Source organism: Ursus maritimus, unplaced genomic scaffold (assembly GCF_017311325.1).
Source record: "Ursus maritimus isolate PB19 unplaced genomic scaffold, ASM1731132v1 scaffold_9, whole genome shotgun sequence".
In the NCBI taxonomy this organism is placed as follows: Eukaryota; Metazoa; Chordata; class Mammalia; order Carnivora; family Ursidae; genus Ursus; species Ursus maritimus.
Window position 1 is genome coordinate 73,666,411 of NW_024427107.1, and position 19,131 is coordinate 73,685,541.

The window sequence follows — 19,131 nt, forward strand, 5'->3', positions numbered from 1 at the left end:
TGGCAACACCGTGACCGCACCGCGGGACTCCCCCGCGCCTCCGGGTCTGGAGCAGAGCGCGCGGCGGGCGGCAGGCGCCGGGACGCCCTTCCCAGCCGACGCTGCGCAGTGGGGCGGTACCCCCGAGGCGTTGAAAAGTGTGCGCGGGGAGGCGGGGCGCGTGGAGAAACCGGTGGCGATGGCGGCGGCAAGCGGTGTCGGCCTAGTGTCGCCGGAGAGAGTGCGGAGATGGCGCAAGTAAGTCGGCCGAGCGGCGCTTGGCGCTATTTAGGTCACCGGGACACTCGCATTGGTGTCTTCTGCTGATTTCGCAGCTGAGGTTCGCCTTGATCGTGCCATCTGCGTCTTCGCTGTTTCCACCGGAAAGCGTGGGTCCGTGGGGCCGCAGTCCTTTAAAGGTAGCAGCTTCACCCAAAGCGTGTACTGGCAAGTGCCGCCCCGGGCGGGTTGCAAAGGCTCATGCCCACTGGGGGCCGCTGCCAGCCGCTGGGCCTATCTGCGTCGAGTGAATTACTGCGCCTGGCTTTCGCGGCGCTCATCGGTCGAGCACGCGCCAGGCGTGGCAAAACGGGGGTTGCGGCTGCCGTTAGCGCCGCCTGCCGTTTGCGCCCCGGTTCGGCGGCCGGCGAGCATGGAGGAGAAGTACCTGCCGGAGCTGATGGCGGAGAAGGACTCCTTGGACCCCTCCTTCACGCACGCTCTGCGGCTGGTGAACCAAGGTGAGGGCGCACGCCGGCCGGCCGTTAACTGTCGCTGGCGGCCGTTGGGGCCGGGGGAGTGGCGGCCGGGGGCTCGGGGACAGGGGAGGGTCGGGAGCGGGTAGAAAAGCGGGGCGCTTGGGAGGCGGACTTGTGGGGTTGGCTGGAAATAGACCTGGGGAGGCGGGCGGGGACCCAGGTAGCAATCTGGGGGCATTTGGGTGGGGACCTGGGAGAACGTGGGATACCCGGGGCGGAGGGGGGAGGAGATGTGCCTTTGGGAGGCTTGGCAGGGGGGCAGAAAGCTGAGGCGTTGGGATGAGACTTGAAGATCTTTGGGGACTTGAGGATACCCGAGGGAAACTTGTGGGTGGGGGATGGCGAACATCTGGGGGCTTTGGCGGGGCGGGGGTTGAATGATCTCATTGGAGGGGAGTTTGTGAGGGACTTGGGGATCCTAGTGTGTTTGGTTTGTCCAGGGAACTGGAGAAAGAGCTGGAGCAAAATGGAAGGATTTGAGGGGATGAAATGCACACGAGGTGAAGGGAACAGGTGCTTGGATTGTTAGTGAAGTTTGCAGATCTTGGGGGAGGTTTGGGGTCAGACCCCGAGCATTTCAGAGAAGGACCCGGTGGTCCTAGTGGCAGAGCCCGGTTCCTCTTCTGTCCCTCTTTTTCTCCCATGCCAAGGCTGTAGCCACCCTGGCAGGGTGGTCCGCCCTCTCTGGGGTTAGGCAGCTCCAGCCAAGGCTTGCAAGCTGGCCCTGGGACCGGTTGGTAGGGGAGAAGAGGCCCACGCAATTGCCCCCCTTCTTGGCTTGCCTGTTGTCTCTTTGGGAAGCTCTGGGTGGGTCACCCTCACTGGGGGCTGGTTAGGGGTTGGGAAGACTGGGCAAGGAGTCTTTGGTGCCTGTGCCTTTCAGCCCTGCTTTAGCCAGTTCAGGGTGTGAACAGTCCTGGGAAGTACAGGGCACCGGGATACAGAGACATATGGAGGCGTGCCTACCTAGGACAGTATTTCCTGGCTTGTTCTTCCTCCAGCTTCTTGACTAATCTGGAATGGATGGTAAATCAAGCCTGCCTTCCCAGGAACAGTCCTCAATTCTATATCTGTTAATCTATGTTTCAGATAAAGATGGGTTTGAGGGCCGCTGGTCTGCTTTTTCTTTGGGTAATGGCAGGAACATTATCTGGTCAGATCTGTTACCTTTTGCATGAATCACTCCGTGCAGTGACAGTTTGTGGTTCCTGAGTTAAATCGGATCTGCCGATCTCAATGCCGGCCCTATCATTGCCAGTGAAAGATGAGGCAGACATATTCTATTTGTATATAGATGTCTGTATTTTAAAACGGCATCCTCCAGCATTTGCCTATTTCTACCAGTTCTTCAGGGTAGGGTGTGTTGTCGACTGATGGTGGTAGTGGAGAGACTCAGTGTCTCCCAAGAATTTAAGCATGCATGTTGTTAAATTGTTGAACAGAAATCGGTTTACAGAGCTTTCCCATTTTATTTTAATTGCAGGCTTATTTTTATTTCTTTAATAAAGTGGGCTTGTGAAAAAGTAATGGGTTTACATTCTTAAATTAGAGAATTTTCAGCTTTATTCCCATGCTCTTCTGAACAGTTCTGTGCTAGGGTTCTACTCCTTGCTCTTTATGATTTACATATATCTTTTGTTGCCTGCTGGGCTGTCATTTCTGTGAAAGAAATTTCTTTGTACATTGTGTGAGATCAGTGGCATTAGAAATATTCTAGATTGTGGAATCAAGTGCATTTTTTTTAAATAAAGAAGCTGACAAAGTTATGTTGTACTCAATTAAGGAAACAGCTAAACTGTAAGTGTAATGAGTTATCTTATTTTGAAAGTTAGAATTTTTTTTCTCTCTGTGCCATGTTGTTACAGTACCGTGTTGCTAATACATTCATAATTCTTTCAGGTTTCTGTTTCTACTAGTGTTAATGGCTTCTAGTTACTTGAAACAGATATTAGACAGTGTTGCCATTGAGTATTTTTTTTAGATGTTAAATCTGATTACCTTACTTTTCCATAAAAAATGTAATTTGGTAAGAAGTACATTTTTCACATTGAACAGTTACGTAAAAGAAGGAAAAGGTGCTACCGAGATGCTGTTACTACTGTTAATTTTGGTGACTTCAGATGAACATGTTTTCCCCTTAAATCATAAGCTGATACCCAGAAAGCAAAGCCCTATCATTTAAAATATTAATCATGCTCAATTATGTAACGCCCGAATTACAAGTGCATTTCTAGAATAGTATCTTAAAACTGAATTTGAATGGTTATTAGCAAACTTTGATTTTGAATCTGATAAGTGTCTTGTTATTGGCTATAGAAAAGTATTTTTATTCTTATTTAGCTATATTTTTGACCCTTTGCCTCGAAAAGAAACTATTTTTTTCAGAGTTTATTCTGAATCTTGATACTGCATGTTAGTGTTCTGGCAGTAGCTTGTACAGTGACGATGGTCAGCAGTGAACGCGATACCTCATGTTTGTGTGGAGTATGTTCAAGGTTTCAGGGCTCTTTACGGTACACCATGTCCAGTTCCTGTCTCACACTTGCACTCCTGTGAGGTCGACACTGATGTCTCCATTTTTCTGGGGAGGCAGCTGAAGAACCCAGTTACGCAGGCTTGTGGGCAACGGAGATTTAATTTGAACTCAGGTCTTCTGCCTTCTGTCTCCTGAAGCTATTGTTTTGCTACTTATGCCTTCCAACAAAGACAGAATAAAATACTTCGCACATGCTAATTTAAAACCCTGCAGAAATCAGTATGATAAATATGCTTGTTTCTGGTTGACTTATCTTGATTTTCTAAAAAAGTTTCTTTCTATACTTATCTAGTGGTCTTTTTAAACATTGGTAGCAGATTTATCCTACAGGATTTAAATGCTCCGGCCAAGAGGCACTTTTGAATTAGAGCCCTCCTGTGACCAGTTTATTACTTTTGTAATCAACACATTATGTTAATGAAACAGTTTATAAATGAGGTGTTGCCATTTTTTAAAAATTCAGTAGTTGTAAACATTGTCAACCTCCTAGCTGAATTATTTTTTTTCTAATAATCTTTAAGAACTTGAGCTGGGATGACATCAAGATATATGCTCCCGTGCTAACATAGTTCGGCTTTTATACATTTTCCAGGCTTGTGTTTCATGATGGGCATTAAGTTGCTGACTTTTTATTTTCTCAGGCTAACTGGCTGTCCTCTCCCTTTCCCCTAAATGCTGAGTACTTTTGTTTCTCTACCAAATGTAATGGTTAATGTTTACTTGATGTTAAAACTGAATCAAAGAAGATAGGCTTTGGTATCCCCCCCTTCCCCCACTTCCATGCCTATAGAGAATTGACATTGCCGTTTCTTGCCAAGGAGGTTAATTGGAGATGAAAGTAGCGTCCCATGTTTTGTATTATATTTGCTAGGAGGGGATGTGCTGACTCTTACTAAAAACATCTTTAGAAATGTCTTATGCATCATAATTTAATCCAGTTCTCTGGTACTGCTTTGGATGGTTTTCAATCCAAGCCAAGTAACCATTAAATAAGATTACATAACCCTGTATTTTTAATTATCTGATATAATATATGGATTGGTGGCTGGTTCACTGCCAAGTTATAGTTAGTGTTTGGTTACAAGAGGAAGTGGAGCAAAGGATTCAATATTAAGGTGGTCTATTTGTGTCCAGATTGATAAAATTCTCTGTTGGTATTTCAAAATAATAATTTTTCATCTTACGTCAGTTTCTCTAATATCAGTACTGTTAACATTACTCAGGATATATGTGAGGGTTAAAAATGTATAAAGGGAGGGTCATTACTTAGCCCGATGTACCATAGGTCTCTTTGTTCAACAGAATCTGATGGCTTACCGTTTCATTTTTGGTGACCCCTTTTGGAAAATGTTTGTGATTTGCTTGACTGTTGTCCGACGTGTGGAGTAAGAGAGACGAATGAGAATGGAAATTGCAGAATTATATTTAGATGTAATGTGTGATTCTCTGTTTCATCCGAAGGAGGCTGTGGTTTTTTTAGTTTTCAATAGTTTTTCTTAGGGTTTTCAAAGTTTTTGATTGTTTTTTGTAAGAAAATGGATGGGGTGCCGTTTCCGAGGTTCCCGTAGCATGCTACGATTTGAGGTGATCCAGTCATTGTGAGTTACAGTGTTTTGATATCTGGTCATTAGTGACATGTTGCTTGAGAAGCTGCCATGCCAGGTCCTGGGGCTGAGTCCGGCAGGTGGCCAGGGAAGAACATAGACTCTGCTCCTGAGGAAGGAGTGTTCTTACATGCATTAATTTGAGAGTGTCAGGTTTGTAGATGCCCTCTTCTTTCCCAAGGAATGTCTTCAACTATCCTTCAGCTGTCCTTTTGAAGTGCTGAGTGACTTAGATGGTTTAACTCAGTCAGCCTAGGGACATTTTTGAGGTTCTTCTCTGTGCTGGGTCATGTCTGTAATAGCTCAGAAATGTAGAGGTTATTAGCCCAATTTTTCAGTTGTAGAAACCAAGACTCCAACAGCTAAAGTGACTTACCCAGGGTGACTTACTTGCAAAATGTCCCAGTGAAGGTGCAAGCTTTCTTCTTCTTTCTCGAACCTCACCAGCCCACAGAGGGGTGGGGTCCAGCTGGGCTGGCAGTTCATGGCTGTGCTGGAGTTGAAAGACAAGTTATATGGTAACCCTTTTTATACCTCGCCCTTGGAATTTCTGCTCTAAGGGATCTCCTGTGATCAGTGAATCCTTCCCCTCAAATGGATTGATGGCCGATTTTTTTCCCAAAGCAGCCAGTGCTTACCTCTCTGATGGTGTGTGGTCGTCCTTACACTACGTTATTTGGACCTCTGTCTTCCATGGAAGAGTCAGCTTCTGGGCGGCTGGCCTGGGCTTCCGTGGCTTGGTCTTGAGCACCTCGTGCGGCTTTTGCAGCCTTCCAGCCCTGTCTTCATTTCAGTGTTGTGCTGTGATTTCACGGAGGTGGAAGACTCAGTGTTGTGGCTGTAGGGCAGCTGACAGGGGCACAGACACAGATGAAAGAGGCTCGAGTGAGATGCGGCCTGAGACCAGCAGCAGAAGGCCCCGTACTCTTTGCATGGGCTAGGACTGCGGGCTCTTCTCCAGGAGACCACGAGATGTTAGCAGATCTGCTTTGCCTCAGATGTGTATTTACTTTTCTTCTTCTTAAGGAACTTATTAAGCCAGTATGCTCTAATACAATTAGCTCTCCTTCCATAAATTCCTAATGACAGACTAAAACCAGGAATTTGAAGCCCTCGTTACATGGCAAATAAGCCTCCTTACCTGAAGGAGTTAATCCGCGATCTCAGATGGCCCACAGACACCCCAAACCAGAGGAGCAGCTGGGACTGAGGACTGAACGCCCGGAGAGGCTTCCATAGCACAAGACCCTTTTGCTTGTTGTCATCATTCCCACTGAGTGAAGATAGAATGGTTTATATTTTTTACCAAAAAATAGAAGCGTTCCTTAGCATTGGGGATAATGATTATGATAAAAGCTGCCAAATTGAGGGCCTCTTTGTGCCAGGTGCTTCCTATGCATTATCTGTAATCCTCACAAAGATCTTGCAAAGTAGGTGGTTTTTATCCCCTGCCTGCCTCTTTTGTTTTTTTCAAATGATTCATCTGAGTCTCAAAAATGTAAAGCAACTTGCCCAGTCAAGGTGAACAACTGAAATTTCCAGTCTGCAGTGTTTTGATAGGGTACTTTAAGGAAACAGATAAAAGGATAGAAGTTGACATTGTTTTTAAATAGAAGTTTTATTATAGTAGAAGCCAGTTAGGAATTTCCACTGGCGATGATGCATTTTTAAAAAGAGGTCCCCTAAAATGTGTTTTATTAAAAAGGCAAGTTCATTTTTTCCCTGTGTTCTCCAGCGCACTTTTCAGTCTTCAGGCATTCAAATTAAGGAGTTTTAATTCTGTGTATTTCAGTGCTCAGGGAGAAAATAGGAAAACTTTCCCTGTGGAAAGTTACTAAGACAAAGGCCCTGGGTGTCTTGAAGGAACCTCTCAGAGGCACAGAGCTCTTTATATTTTAATGCTGTATTTATCACAGAAACAGTTGGTTGAAAGGATGATATCAGGGATTTGTAGTCAGTTTATTGTATGTTTAGGAATTCTCTATTTTCTAAAAATAGGCTCAAAAAGTGGGGAGAAAGAGTGCCAAGAACATAAAAGAACATATTCTCACAGACAATGGTTTTGGCTCTCTGATGGCAGCGGGCTGGGGGTGGGGAGGATGTTTGAATATCCTTGCTTTGCAATCGCTAATCGTCATAGTTACTGTTTATCAAGAACTTTTCCTGGCTTAGATGGTTTAGGTGCATTATGGCACTTCATTTTTCTCACAGTGTTAAGAGTAAATCGTTTTACCTTATTTTACATGTGAGAAAAGTGAGGGCATGAAGGACAAATTATTTGCCTAAGGTCAGACAGCTCAGTGGTAAACCAGAATCCAAATCCTCACCTGCCGGCCTCCCAGACAATAGACGGTTCACCCCGTGAGCACCAAGTGGAGGTGGGAGCTTTCCCTGCAGCTGGATTTTCATCTTCGACTTCCGTGGGAAATTCTCTGCCATGCAGCTCTTGAGATCAGTTGCTTGGTATCATAAGGGTGGACTGTGAGTAGGGTGGACTGCGGACTGTGCAGAGGGGCAGACGGTGGTCTGACCAAAGGGGGCAGGAACATCGTGACCAGTGGCAGCCTGGAAGGTGTGGTGGGGACTAGTGTTAGTAAGGGAAGAGCTGCAGAAGGAGCCATGTGATGACGGGAGGTGAAGACTTCCTAGCCAGAGCCTATGCAAGATACTTATTTCTGGGAGCCTCAGTTTCCCATCTTTAAAATGAGAGCGTTTATACCTCCTTTGTAGGGCTCTTGTTTCAGGCATGAGATGAGTACAGTGTCTAACACATGACAGGTGCTTGGTAAGCGTTACCTGCTCTTTTTACACGAGGGCCTGAGACTGATGTATGTGCTGGCTTCACATTCCAGACATAAAACGTATAAAGCTTAATCCTCTAGTTTCAGTTCTCAGGGTGATTTTTTTGTTATTAGAATTAGTTTAGTTTTCCAGTGCAGGAAATGCTGAAGGGCAGACTCATTCTTGGGAAGCTTCCTTGGTGCTACCCGGGCAGACTTAGCCGTGCTGGTTGATTGTCCCCGTGCTGCTGGAGGTGTGGTTGCCCCAGACGCTTCCAAAAACAGCTTTGTGATTGCACCTCTTAAAACATAGCTGGACACTCAGCAGTTCCTCTCTACAAGCACAAGCTTTCTTGCTCTGAATTGGTAAGCTGTACATTTCCATCATTTTTTACGTTTCCGTAATGTTTCACCAATCAGCCCCTGCTGCTATTTTAAGAACTTTAAAAGAGGCTCCTGGAGTATCGCTGATGTTCTTCCTTGGTATGACAAAGAGCAAGAGGCTGTGAGAACACCCTGTTTGATATACATCTTCGGGGGCGGGGGGGCGTCCCCGTTGATTGGAGCGCCCTGGAGATCTTAGCGGTGGGGAGCAGGGGCGGTTTGCCTGCTCCGCCTTCTCCCTTGAGCGGCACCTGTGCTCTGCTCCGGCTCCACTAGATGGCGCTGCGCACAGCTGGTTGCCCTCTCCATCCTCCCGGGAGCTTCCCGAGCCAGTGCTGGCTCCGCCGCAGGCCGCGTGGCTTTTGATTTTCCTGCATCGTGTTTCACATTTCTGATTGTAAGGGGCATACTCGGTAGCTGCCTGCACTATTCACGGAGAAGCATGACTTCTGTTCCGTAGGCACCATCTCTAGTGCTTCAGGTGTCCAGGTGCGGCTCACAGGTTGCTGCCTTTGTCCTGGGACCGCCCTGGAGGTTGGTCTGTTCTCAGCCTGCAGAGAAGTCTGCGGGGGTGCAGGGGTAGCTAGCGAGGGAGGGTCATGGTCTGGGGCTTACCATCTCGAGAGAAAAAATACCCCAAAGCGTTTGAACTGAAAACTGTATTGAAGGTGAGTGTTAGGGCGGTCTGATTGATGGGTGGCCGCTGGCCACAAATTTGTTCAGTTTGTGGGGGGAAATTATAGTTCTGTGGTTTGCATTGGAGCATAGGAGTCAACATTTTTGATTCGTGTGAGGAAGCAAACAATAGTAACCAAAACTTCGTCAGCTGCCCTAGAAATTTCTGCTTCCTCCTGGGGGAAGGGGCTTGATCAGTACCAGGTCCAAAACGTGGGCGAGATTTTGGACAAAGGCACAATTACATAGTAATTTTAACAGAGCTGAATACTGGGTAGAGTCCGTAAGCCTTCCACAATGTATACTGAAGTTTCTTTCGTTTTATTCATTTATTCAGCTAGTATTTGTGAAGTACCCACACTGCTCAGTGCAGCTGTGTGTTCCGGGCCGGGCATTTCCCCGAGCCTGTGTTTCCTCATCTGTGCCAGGCAGTGGTGCCTGCCTCATGGGGCCTTAGGGTGGAATGACAGTATCATATTTATTTAGTTTTACTTTAAGATTTTAACATACAGGATATATTTGTTACATCTAATACGAGTTCACTACACATTTATAGGTTTCTCTTCCTCATGTAGTATCTTTAATATCTGAATTTCCTACCTCACCTCTTGGTTATCTACCGGGGAGTAGATTATCTGCTGGCAGTTTTTTTAGGGCTGGCTTTGTCCTCCCACCTTGTGCCCCTCTGCTCCTTGCTGTGAGTTTGGGTGTGCTCAGCAGACAGGAACAGAGCAGAGTATGTAGAGAAATCCCTCTCGCCCTCTGTTTGCCTCCCAAGTGCAAGCTGCGGCTAACTCCAATAGGGGGTGGGGTGCAGACTATTTGGGAGGAAGGAGAGCTTAGGGATGGTTTTCAGTCAGAGGGGTTTGGAGTTCCCATCTCAACTCTGCCACTTCCTGTAGTGACCTTGGGTACATGATCCCCACCCAGCCTCAGTTTCCATGACTGTAAAATGGTCATTTAAAATAAAGAAGTGAAGCTGGTTGGAGTCTTGGAGTAGTTTACATGCGCTGCGTGGGGAGCTGCGTAGTGTCACGTGGGACGTGTAGTGAGCGCAGGGGAAGTGGCTGCCGCCATCATCATCATCATCTTCGCCATCGTTTCACGTTGTTTATCCAGCGTGTGTAATCCAGAGAGGGAGTAGGACCTGTAGCGGGAACGATTCCCAGGGGGGAGTTAGCGCTGTGGTGGGAGGTGGTGGGGGTGTCTGGGGCCCAGAGAATGTCCAGCTTATCCAGGGCTGGGAGGAGTGCTCTTCAGAGGGGACTTGGCTGGACGCGGCACTCCCGCAGGCGGGAGGGGGACTCAGGCAGGGACGCAGACCTTTCCTGACTCCCCCAGGTCATGACTGACTCCCGTCTGCCCTGCGTTCCCACCAAGGCTTTGCGTTCACCCTCGGCTGGGAGCTGGCATAGTTCTGTGCGTCTCTCTCCTCTTTCCTTCCCCCTCCCCTTGTGAAGACCTTAATTCTTATTCCTGACATTAAAGACTTTTATTTGGAAACAGTTTTAAAATAAAAGAGTTGAAAGAACAGTGCGGAGACCCCATCTGGGCATTTGTCTGGATTCACGGATTGTTAACATGTTCCCACGCTGGCTTACCGTGTTGTCCGTGTGATTGTGTGTGTTCCTGACACCCCGGGGGTAAGGTGCTTGTGTCACCCCCTCCCCCGGACCCTTATGAACCTAAATACCTCGGTGTGTGTTTTCTAAGAATATGGACTATGAGAAACAAACTGAGGACCTCAGAGGGGAGGGGGTGGGGGAATGGGATAGGCCGGTGATGGGTAGTAAGGAGGGCACGTATTGCACGGTGCACTGGGTGTTATACACAACTAATGAATCATCGAGCCTTACATCGAAAACCGGGGATGTACTGTATGGTGATTAACATAATATAATAAAAAATCATTATAAAAAAAATAAATTTTTTAAGTTACTAAAAAAAAAAAAAAAGAATAAGGGCCTTCTCTTACGTAACTGCCTAACTGCCGTCGTCGACAACAGGGACCAGATTGCGGAAGGTAATTGCTGCGTCCTACGACCGTCTGGGCTCGGCTCTAGGCCGCGCGCTGGTGTTGCTCCCGTTGGATCGTAGACGATGCAGGTCAGGATCACGTGGTGCCCTCGGCTGTCAGGTGTCTTCAGTCTCTTGGTTTGGAGGAGCTTCTCTGTCTTCCTTTACCGCTCAGACGTGCATTTTTGATGACTACACACGCCAGTGTTTTCTGGTAGAACGTCCCTCAGTTCGGCTTGTCTGTTCCCTTACTGTTGGAGTCACGCGTGGACACTTGAGGCCGGCGTGCTCGGAGGTGTGGCGTGTCCTCCTCCGTACTCAGGCGGGGAGGCGCACGGTGTCACTGTCACTGTCCTGTTACCCATGAGGCCGAGTTTGGTGACTTGGTGCAGGCGCTGCTGGTGGTCTCCGCTGCAAAGATACCGTTTTCCTTGTGTGAGTCGTTGTGCTTTTGCGGGGAGCTACTCTGAGACTCTGTCAGTCCTGCTCCTCGTTGTAAACTCTTCCTCACAGATGTTAGCACCCGCTAGTGTTTCCTGGCCGAATTATTCCTGTGCTGGCTGTGAAATGGTGATCTTCTTGTTCACTCACTCTGTCTACATGGATTGCTTGACACTGTGCTGCAGGGGACATGTTCGTTGTTTCTGTCCTTCCTTCTTCCGCCCTCTCCCCTCCCTCCAGCTGTCATCTGTCCATGTAAGTTCTTGATTCAGCTGGGTATAGTCCTTTACTGTCACAGTATAAATTGACAATTACATTGCCCCAGATTTGGCCACTGGGGAGCCCTTTATCCTGGCTCCTGGCTCCTATCGACAGGAGCCTCCCATATGTCTTTTGAGTATTTTTTTAGTTCCTAACAGCATTTCGTTCCAGGCATGTCTTGTAGTTACTGTGCCGTGGTTCAGAAATCAGCCATTTCTTCCACGGTGCCCGGTTTCTCATAGTGTGGGATGGTCGTTCAACATCGGGATCTGGGCCACCGGGGTGTCCTTGCGTCTGGGCCCTTTCACTGGACAGAGTGGGAGGTGGGTGTGTGTCTGCAGGGCTATTGCCACTGTCTTCCCGTGAAGCTCCGTGCAGGCAGCGGACTTCCTGTGAGAGGCCAGGAGGGGGTGTTCTGTCGGCTGTGCGTGCCGCTCAGCTTGCTGTGGCAGCAGAAAAGCAGCCAGAGACAACGTGGAAACGAACGTGGAGGACTGGGTCCTGGCAGCACTTCAGTTAGAGATACGGGCAGCGTGCTGTAGTCTGCCCGCCCTGCCCTGCTCTCAGCTTCTAGAGAGCGCGGGCCAGGCCTCGTCTGTCTTTTCCGATGCCATCCACACTGAGGCCACGGTCAGAGTGTTGCCCGTTGGGTGAGGGAATTAATGATTCATTAATTGTTGTTTCTGTTGCGGACCACTCATTCCTCTTGGATATTTTGGATATCCATTTCTTATGACATGTCTATTTGTTGGGGATTTAATTTGCAAGATGTGAGTCTTTTAAAAACATAGTATGTACAATAGTCAATAAGAAAAAATAATTTCATAAAACTCCCGAGGGTGTTTATCTCGCCATGATAAAATGATTATCTTTTTCTTAATGAAGGTGTATCTCAAGACAGAGCCGTGAGGTGTCGTGGGCCTCACACGTGGCCTCTGCTCTGGTCTAGCACAGCTGCTGTTCCAGCTGAGAGGCAGAACTCCAGCCCCAATTGACTGGGTGAGAAATTTCCGAAGTAGGCTCCTTTTTTGTCTCAGAATAGGTTTGTTTCTTCACAATTTTCTTTATGTAATTTATTGCTCTGGTTTATTCAGAAAGGACTTCATTATAGCAGTGACAAATGGGTTTCATCGGGGAGTGAACCCATTCTCAGAGAAAAGTATGTCATTAGGAAGGACCACCTGTTGATGCCCACTGACAACAACCCAGGTAACGTGGGACCCCGAAAATACCCAAGCACCGGAGTACTACAGACAGCAGTAGCGGAAGCAGGGAGATGCAGATTGAATCGATTTAAAGCGTCTCTGATGACTCTGAAATAAATGAGACTTTTGGTTATTGCTTACATTTTTTTTTAATTCCCCAAACTCAGAAGTCAGTTGTCAGCGTGTTCTGTTCGTCGGCAGGCTGTGTGAAGATCGGAAAAGCACGAGGTTGTTCTCAGTCTTTTCTCAAGACTCCAGAAAGATGGTTTTAAAGTTCTGCGTCACAGAGCAGCTCATGGCTCTGTGCAGAGTCCTAGTCTGGAGGAAAAGGGAAGCCGAGCAAGTCTCCTGCCCCCCCCCCCCGGCTTTTGTCTCCTGTGTCCTGAGATGACGTACAAGATTTTGATTGGGTTAATGAATTTTACCGCTTTTCACTGTTGCGTTGTTTTTAAGTACGGGAAGTTGTGAGGAAGTTCTGCCTCAGTGTCTGTGTGTGTCTCACACACGAAGAAAGCACTGTCTGCACTTCGGACACGTTGCCCATCACGTAGGCACCACCAGTTCAGAACAGAGAGGAAACCCAGACTCCCTGCCCTGTATCTGTATGGTCTGCAAGGACTTAGAAGAACACAGGGATGAAAAAAAAAAGTCATCTGTCTTAACAGTCAATTGACTGTATTCTGTATTGTTTTTAGTTTCCTTTTGACTCTGTCAGGGTTTTGCTCATAAGTGGTAAATGGGGGTGTTACTTTTGGTAATAATAAGCTCTTTGAGCCTCAGTTTCTCCATCTATAACATGGTCACGAGACAATCTGTGAAGTGCCTGGCATCCTGTGGCAGCCCTCCTCCAGAACTGTTCAGGCCAGCAGCGCACCTGTCCCTTCTTTACACAGCCCCGCACAGGCACGGGGGACAGACTGGACACCTGTTGTGTACTTCTCGATGCGTTCCTTTAGAAGGCTGCACGCGAGTTCTTGGCTCCCCAGTGGCTGTGAGAGTGCCATGTCACTTAGAGTAAAGGAGTCACAGCAGAGAACAGCGTTTGGGCTTGGACCGTCCGTGAGATATGGCCCAGGAGCAGCCAGATCTGCTAATGAGACTTCAGACTTTTACTCTTCCCGGAAATCACTGTGCAGCTTTCAGGGACGCTTTGGGAGAGTCCTGGCAGGCTGTGTGTTTCTCCAGTGCCCTTCCCCCTGGACCGGAGGGTGTTCGGTTCTTCTTCAGAAAGGATCACGCTCCTCAGCGGGGCTAAGTGCCGGGACACAGAGTTGGGTTGTACGTGGNTCCTGCTGAAGGAATTTTCAGCTCCGTGGGGAAGCAGCCAAGTTAAAAGATACTTATACTTCAGGGTAAGCACTGCAGTGGAGACAAGCGCAGGGCCCTATGGCACTGCCTGGGAGTGGTCCATGATCCCAATCCCGGGAGGGAAGAGGGACCCACGTGTGGGTCCCAGACTTCTTGTGCGGGGTTAGTGACATACCTCGAGACTGTGTAGAAGAGAGACTCCGAGCTGCTTGGATCTCCAGTGCTCAGAATGGTGCCTAACACACAGTAGGCACTCAGTGTTTATTGAATGAATGGTACATGTGAAAGCACCTTCTAGTAGTTTGTCTGGAGTATAAAGTAAAAGCAGGAATGTATTGAAGTGGGGTAGCGGGATAGGGACTAGAATGCGCAGGGCCTGTAGATGGCTAAGGAGTATGAATGCATTTTAAAATTTGGAACAGTTGACGGATAGAATGCGGGAGAAGGACACGGTCAGTCAGCTACATGTTTTAGAAAGATCATTTGGGATGCTGAACAGTACAGCTTGAAAGTGTTTGAAGTGTGTGAGTTCAGAATTACATGTGGTATTCCTAGATGTCTGAGTGCGCTAAGAATGCATTGTCCTGTGTCTGAAGTCGTGGTCCAGGAGGGGGCTCCCCGGGGAGGGTGCGCAGAATCAAAAAAGAAAAGGACAAAGAGACCCTTGTGGCCGCACCAAATCTGGAGTTTTGGGCAAAGAAGAAACCCTCTGTTGTTTCCTTTTCTTACTTCATGAAGAGTCTGTGAGTCCATCTGTGTAAATCACACTTGAAACCGTGTATTTTAAAAGCTTTTTTTGTGCATGTGTGATGCATTTCTTTTCAAGTAGGAATCTTAAAGTTTGTCACTGCCAGTGATGCTTAAGCAACACAGGCTCTCTGTAAGTTTCTTGAACCCGGAGCTGGTAACTGGTTGAACTGGTTGGTGGACCAGTCAGGTTATCACAGGCTGTCTGTCCGTAGAGCTTCCTGGCTCCTGTTCGCTGCTCGTGTTCCTGACCACACGTCTTCCAGATGACTGCTGACTTGGCTCATGCTTACCCAGTAGAGCTTAAGTTTAAGTGAAATGCTTTGTGGCTTTTAATTCTCACCAGCAAATGCATGTTGAAATCGCTGCTTTCTTTGTGCATGTTTGGTTGGTGTTGCTAGGGTCAGCAGTAAGGGTGGGTCCACAGTGCATCCTGAAGGGGAATCCTCTTGCCTAACCAAGAGCCGAGCCGTGCCCCAGAGGTTCCCTGGGGAAGCGTGCAGAGGGCAGAGACACCATTCTAGGCCAACATACACTCTCGCTGTTAAAGAATTGGGGCCACAGACCTTTGACACAGGAACTGCAACAGGTTGATTGTCCCACCTCCTCTCCTTTAGGGCTTAGGGAAGGAGCAGACTCGTCGTCTGCTTCATGCCGCCTCCCCTAGTTCTTGTTTGGTCTCTGGCCTGGGTGGCAGGGGCCTATCCAAAATGGGTAGAGCTGTGTGGCTTTCTTATTTCAACAGCCAGGTGGTAAAAATGGGCTAAAAATGGCAAGTTCCAGGAGAAAAGCCTGGTAAGGTCCCCTCATCAGACGATTTTTTGTTCTCTTGTCTACTTGCCCTGGAAGTGTCACCTTCTAGTGCTTGGACCTACTGGTGGCCCAGAGGAGTCTATGGGACCGCAGTTTTTTCTCACTGGTGGTGATGTCACAATTTTGGGGGGATGGCAGGGATCCTTGGTATCCTCAGAGATTTGGGTGTGTCAATGACACTTTGTATTTTAGCTCCTTTGCAGTGGACCATACTAGGAATTAATGAAGCACCAGGTACTAATTTATGGTCTCAGGTTGTCACTTTTTACTTGAGTAGCCTTTGAAAACCCTTTCCCAGAATAGTTTTGCCATTGGCTTGAAAAATATCAATAATAAACTTTTCTGAGTACCTTGATTCGGGGTCCTTGTTTGGAGTGAATATTGGCTTCCACTGTTACTACATCTAAGTCAAAGAAGCAGTATTTCCTCTGATTAAACAAAAATCACAACATGCAGGATAGGTTTCAAACCATAAACTTTGCCTTGAGACTTAACATACAGTATGCTTGGAGCTGGTATGCCCAAGGGGAGTCTGTACCATGTCTTGCTTAGTTTTGAATAATAAAGGCTTCTCCTGAGTTGACTGCTTCTTTTAACACCAGGTACCTCTATGCAGTGGCTTATATCTTAATTATATTATTAACACTATTGTTCCAAAATGATAATGAGTCCATTTATATAGTTTAATATCTTAAGTTCTTTATGACAAAGGCCAAGAATCAAGCACTGTTCAGATCACTCATCAGTATAGTTCAGTAAGAAGTGATTTTCTTTAGAGATTTCATTTAAGGCAAGGCTCATCTGCGTAGAGAAAACAAAAATAATTTGCTTTTTCCTTTTTCCGTTTTCAGATTCAGATGTTATTTGTGACTTATTTACAATAAAACTGAAAACCTGGAAAGGAGAGTGTATCAGTGTTCTAAGGCTTCTATAACAAATTGCCGGGAATTTCAGTTCTGGAGGGCAGGAGTCTGGAATGGTTCTCACTGGACTAAAGTCAGGCTGTCAGCAGAGCTGTGTCCCTTTCTGGAGACTCAAGGTGGGGAATCGTTCCCTAACTCTTCCTGCTGCTGGAGCTTCCCATGGCCCTGGGCACCTGGCCCCTTCCTCCATCTTTGAAGCTAGCAGTGTCAGGCTGCGTTCTTTCCACACTGCTGTCCCTGTAGAACTCTCTCTCCTGCTTTTCTCATCTGTTTGTAAGATTCTTTGTAATTACCTTGGGTTTACCTGGATAATCCAGGATAATCTCCGTAATTTTAAGGTTAGCTGGTTAACAACCTTATTTCTATCTGCAACATGCAGTTTTCCTTTGCCATGAAACTTAACTTTCACAGGTTCTGGAGATGAGGATGTGTGGAGGTCTTGGAGGGAGACATTGACTTTTTCTGCCACAGAGGGATGAAGGGAGGCTGCAGGACACTGATGTTTACCTGTTACCAAGGACCTCTTCAGCCTGGCTTTAGGGATTTTCATGGGTTAGGGTATTATCCCGAATTATACACCAGGGGTTCTGGAGATGCTAAATAACTTGTTGGTGTCACATAATTGTTAATAATAATGAGCTATTACTTGTTGAGTTCTTGCTAAGTGCCAGCAGATGTACAGACAATAGTTTCCCCAATTCTTAGTACAGGTCTCTGAGATGAAACACATAGATTCTACTTGACGGGGGAGAAAACAGGCTTTTGTGGAAGTTGTGGCTGAGGAGCCTGGCCTCATGGCACATGGCCAGCTTTTTAACTGAGTGCTCTGGACTTTTTCAGTCCGCTTCCCTATTCCAGCGGATTAAGATGTAAGGGCCTTAGGGAACTCATCATCGTACTGAAGTCATTACCGGATAATATTCAGAGTACCTGTCGAAGTATTTGTCAGAGATGGTTTGGTTCATGTGTCAGAATGACCAGGCAGTTAATCGACAGAAGCTTCCCTTTCCTTCCCTCTACCCCGTCTACTTCTTACCTGTCTGTAGACCATTCCAGCCTTAGCGAGTGTTTAAGCTGCTCCTCAGTCACGGCTTCCCGTCTAGTTTCCATGTTGTTTCATGCGTCACTTTAATTTCCACAACAGCCTTATACAGATAGATATTAATGCCCCCATTTTATAACAAAGCTGGGCCTGACAGAGGTGAAGGGCAAGATTAAAGCCAAGCTGTGTTTTGACTCAAAACTTGGGCTCTTTTTTGCTGTGCTATGAAAGGCGTATCTTATTTGCAGATGTTTGCTTCAGTCCTACATATTCAGTATGATCGCTTGAAATAATTCCATAAAATCTGAGGAAAATACAGAGAAAAGAAACTAACCATGGCTGACATAGCAATTAAACTGAAAAAGAATGCCCAAAGAGCACAAGTTTATATATTCAAAAGTAGGGCTAAAAGGTGCTTGGTTTATACTGACACTGGTGAGCTCAGTGACATGGAACAAACTAGAACTTGATTTGACAATTTGTTTCAATTAAAGTTTGTGGTGAGCTGAACGGTGTTCCCCAAATTTGTCTACATCCTAAGCCCCAGAACTTATGAATGCTACCTTATGTGGCAAAAGGGACTTTGCGAATATTTTTAAGATCTTGAGGTAGAGAGATTATCATGGATGATGTGGGTGGGCCCATATAATTTCACTGGTCCTTATAGGAGGGATGTGGAGGAGCAGTCAGCGTCAGACAGAAGGCATGTGGCAGTGGAAGCAGTGATTGTAGTGACGTGGCCACAAGCTATTGGAATGCTGGCAGCCTCTAGAAGATGGGAAGGACACGGGACAGAACTCTCCCTTGGAACCTCTACATGACATGCTTTGTTACATACCCATTTTAGACCTTTAAGTTCCAGAACTATAAGGTAATGTGTTCATGTTGTTTCAAGCCACTCAATTTGTGGTAACTTGTTACAATGGCAATAGGAAACTAATACAGTGTTCTTAAATAATTATGACTTCCTTAACAATAGTTGGAGGCTTCAATACACTTTTACAGTAATGGATACAACAACTAGTTAGAAGATCAGTAAGGAAATAGAAGACTTAAACAGCATCATAAGCTGCCTAGATTTAGCAGACATCTGTAGAACACATTCCCTTGACAGCAGCAGAAACAACAATTTTAAGTCACACGGAACATTCCAGGACAGATCATATGCTGGTCCATAAAACAAGCCTCAATAAATTCTAAAGGATTGAAATTATGCATAGGATATTCTCTGGCCACAGTGAAATGAGATTAGAAACCAATAACAGAAAGAAACTTGGGGAATTCACAAATATGTGGAAAGTAGTAGACACTGTAATAACTGATAAGCCAAACAAGAAACCACAAGGAGGATTAGAAAATACTTAGAGATGAATGAAAATGAAAACACAACATAGCAAAATTTATGGGATGCAGCTAAAGCAGCACTTAGAGGCAAACTTATAGCTGTAAATACTTATATTAAAAATTAAAATAACTCTCAAATCAGTTCCATCTTAACACTCTGTGAAAAGAAGAAAATTACATCTAAAATAAGCAGAATGAAGGAAATAATACAGATTGATCTGTCCTTGAGAATGTTCCATGTGGCTTAAGAAAAATTAGTTTCTGCTGCTGTCAAGGGAACATGTTCTGTAGACGTCTGCTAAGAATACACATTAG

At 46.4% G+C, this 19,131-nt stretch overlaps 1 protein-coding gene across 1 annotated transcript in view; it reads left to right on the forward strand.

Annotated features, from left to right (window-relative positions):
* The first annotated feature begins 614 nt into the window (after nucleotides 1–614).
* The window catches only part of KHDRBS3 (KH RNA binding domain containing, signal transduction associated 3), a 177,785-nt gene continuing 159,268 nt past the window's right edge, over nucleotides 615–19,131 (forward strand). Inside the window, exon 1 of the mRNA XM_040626044.1 lies at nucleotides 615–719. Within this exon, the coding sequence (XP_040481978.1) occupies nucleotides 632–719 (88 nt within the window). The 5' untranslated portion in view covers nucleotides 615–631. The remainder of the gene's footprint in view (nucleotides 720–19,131) is intronic.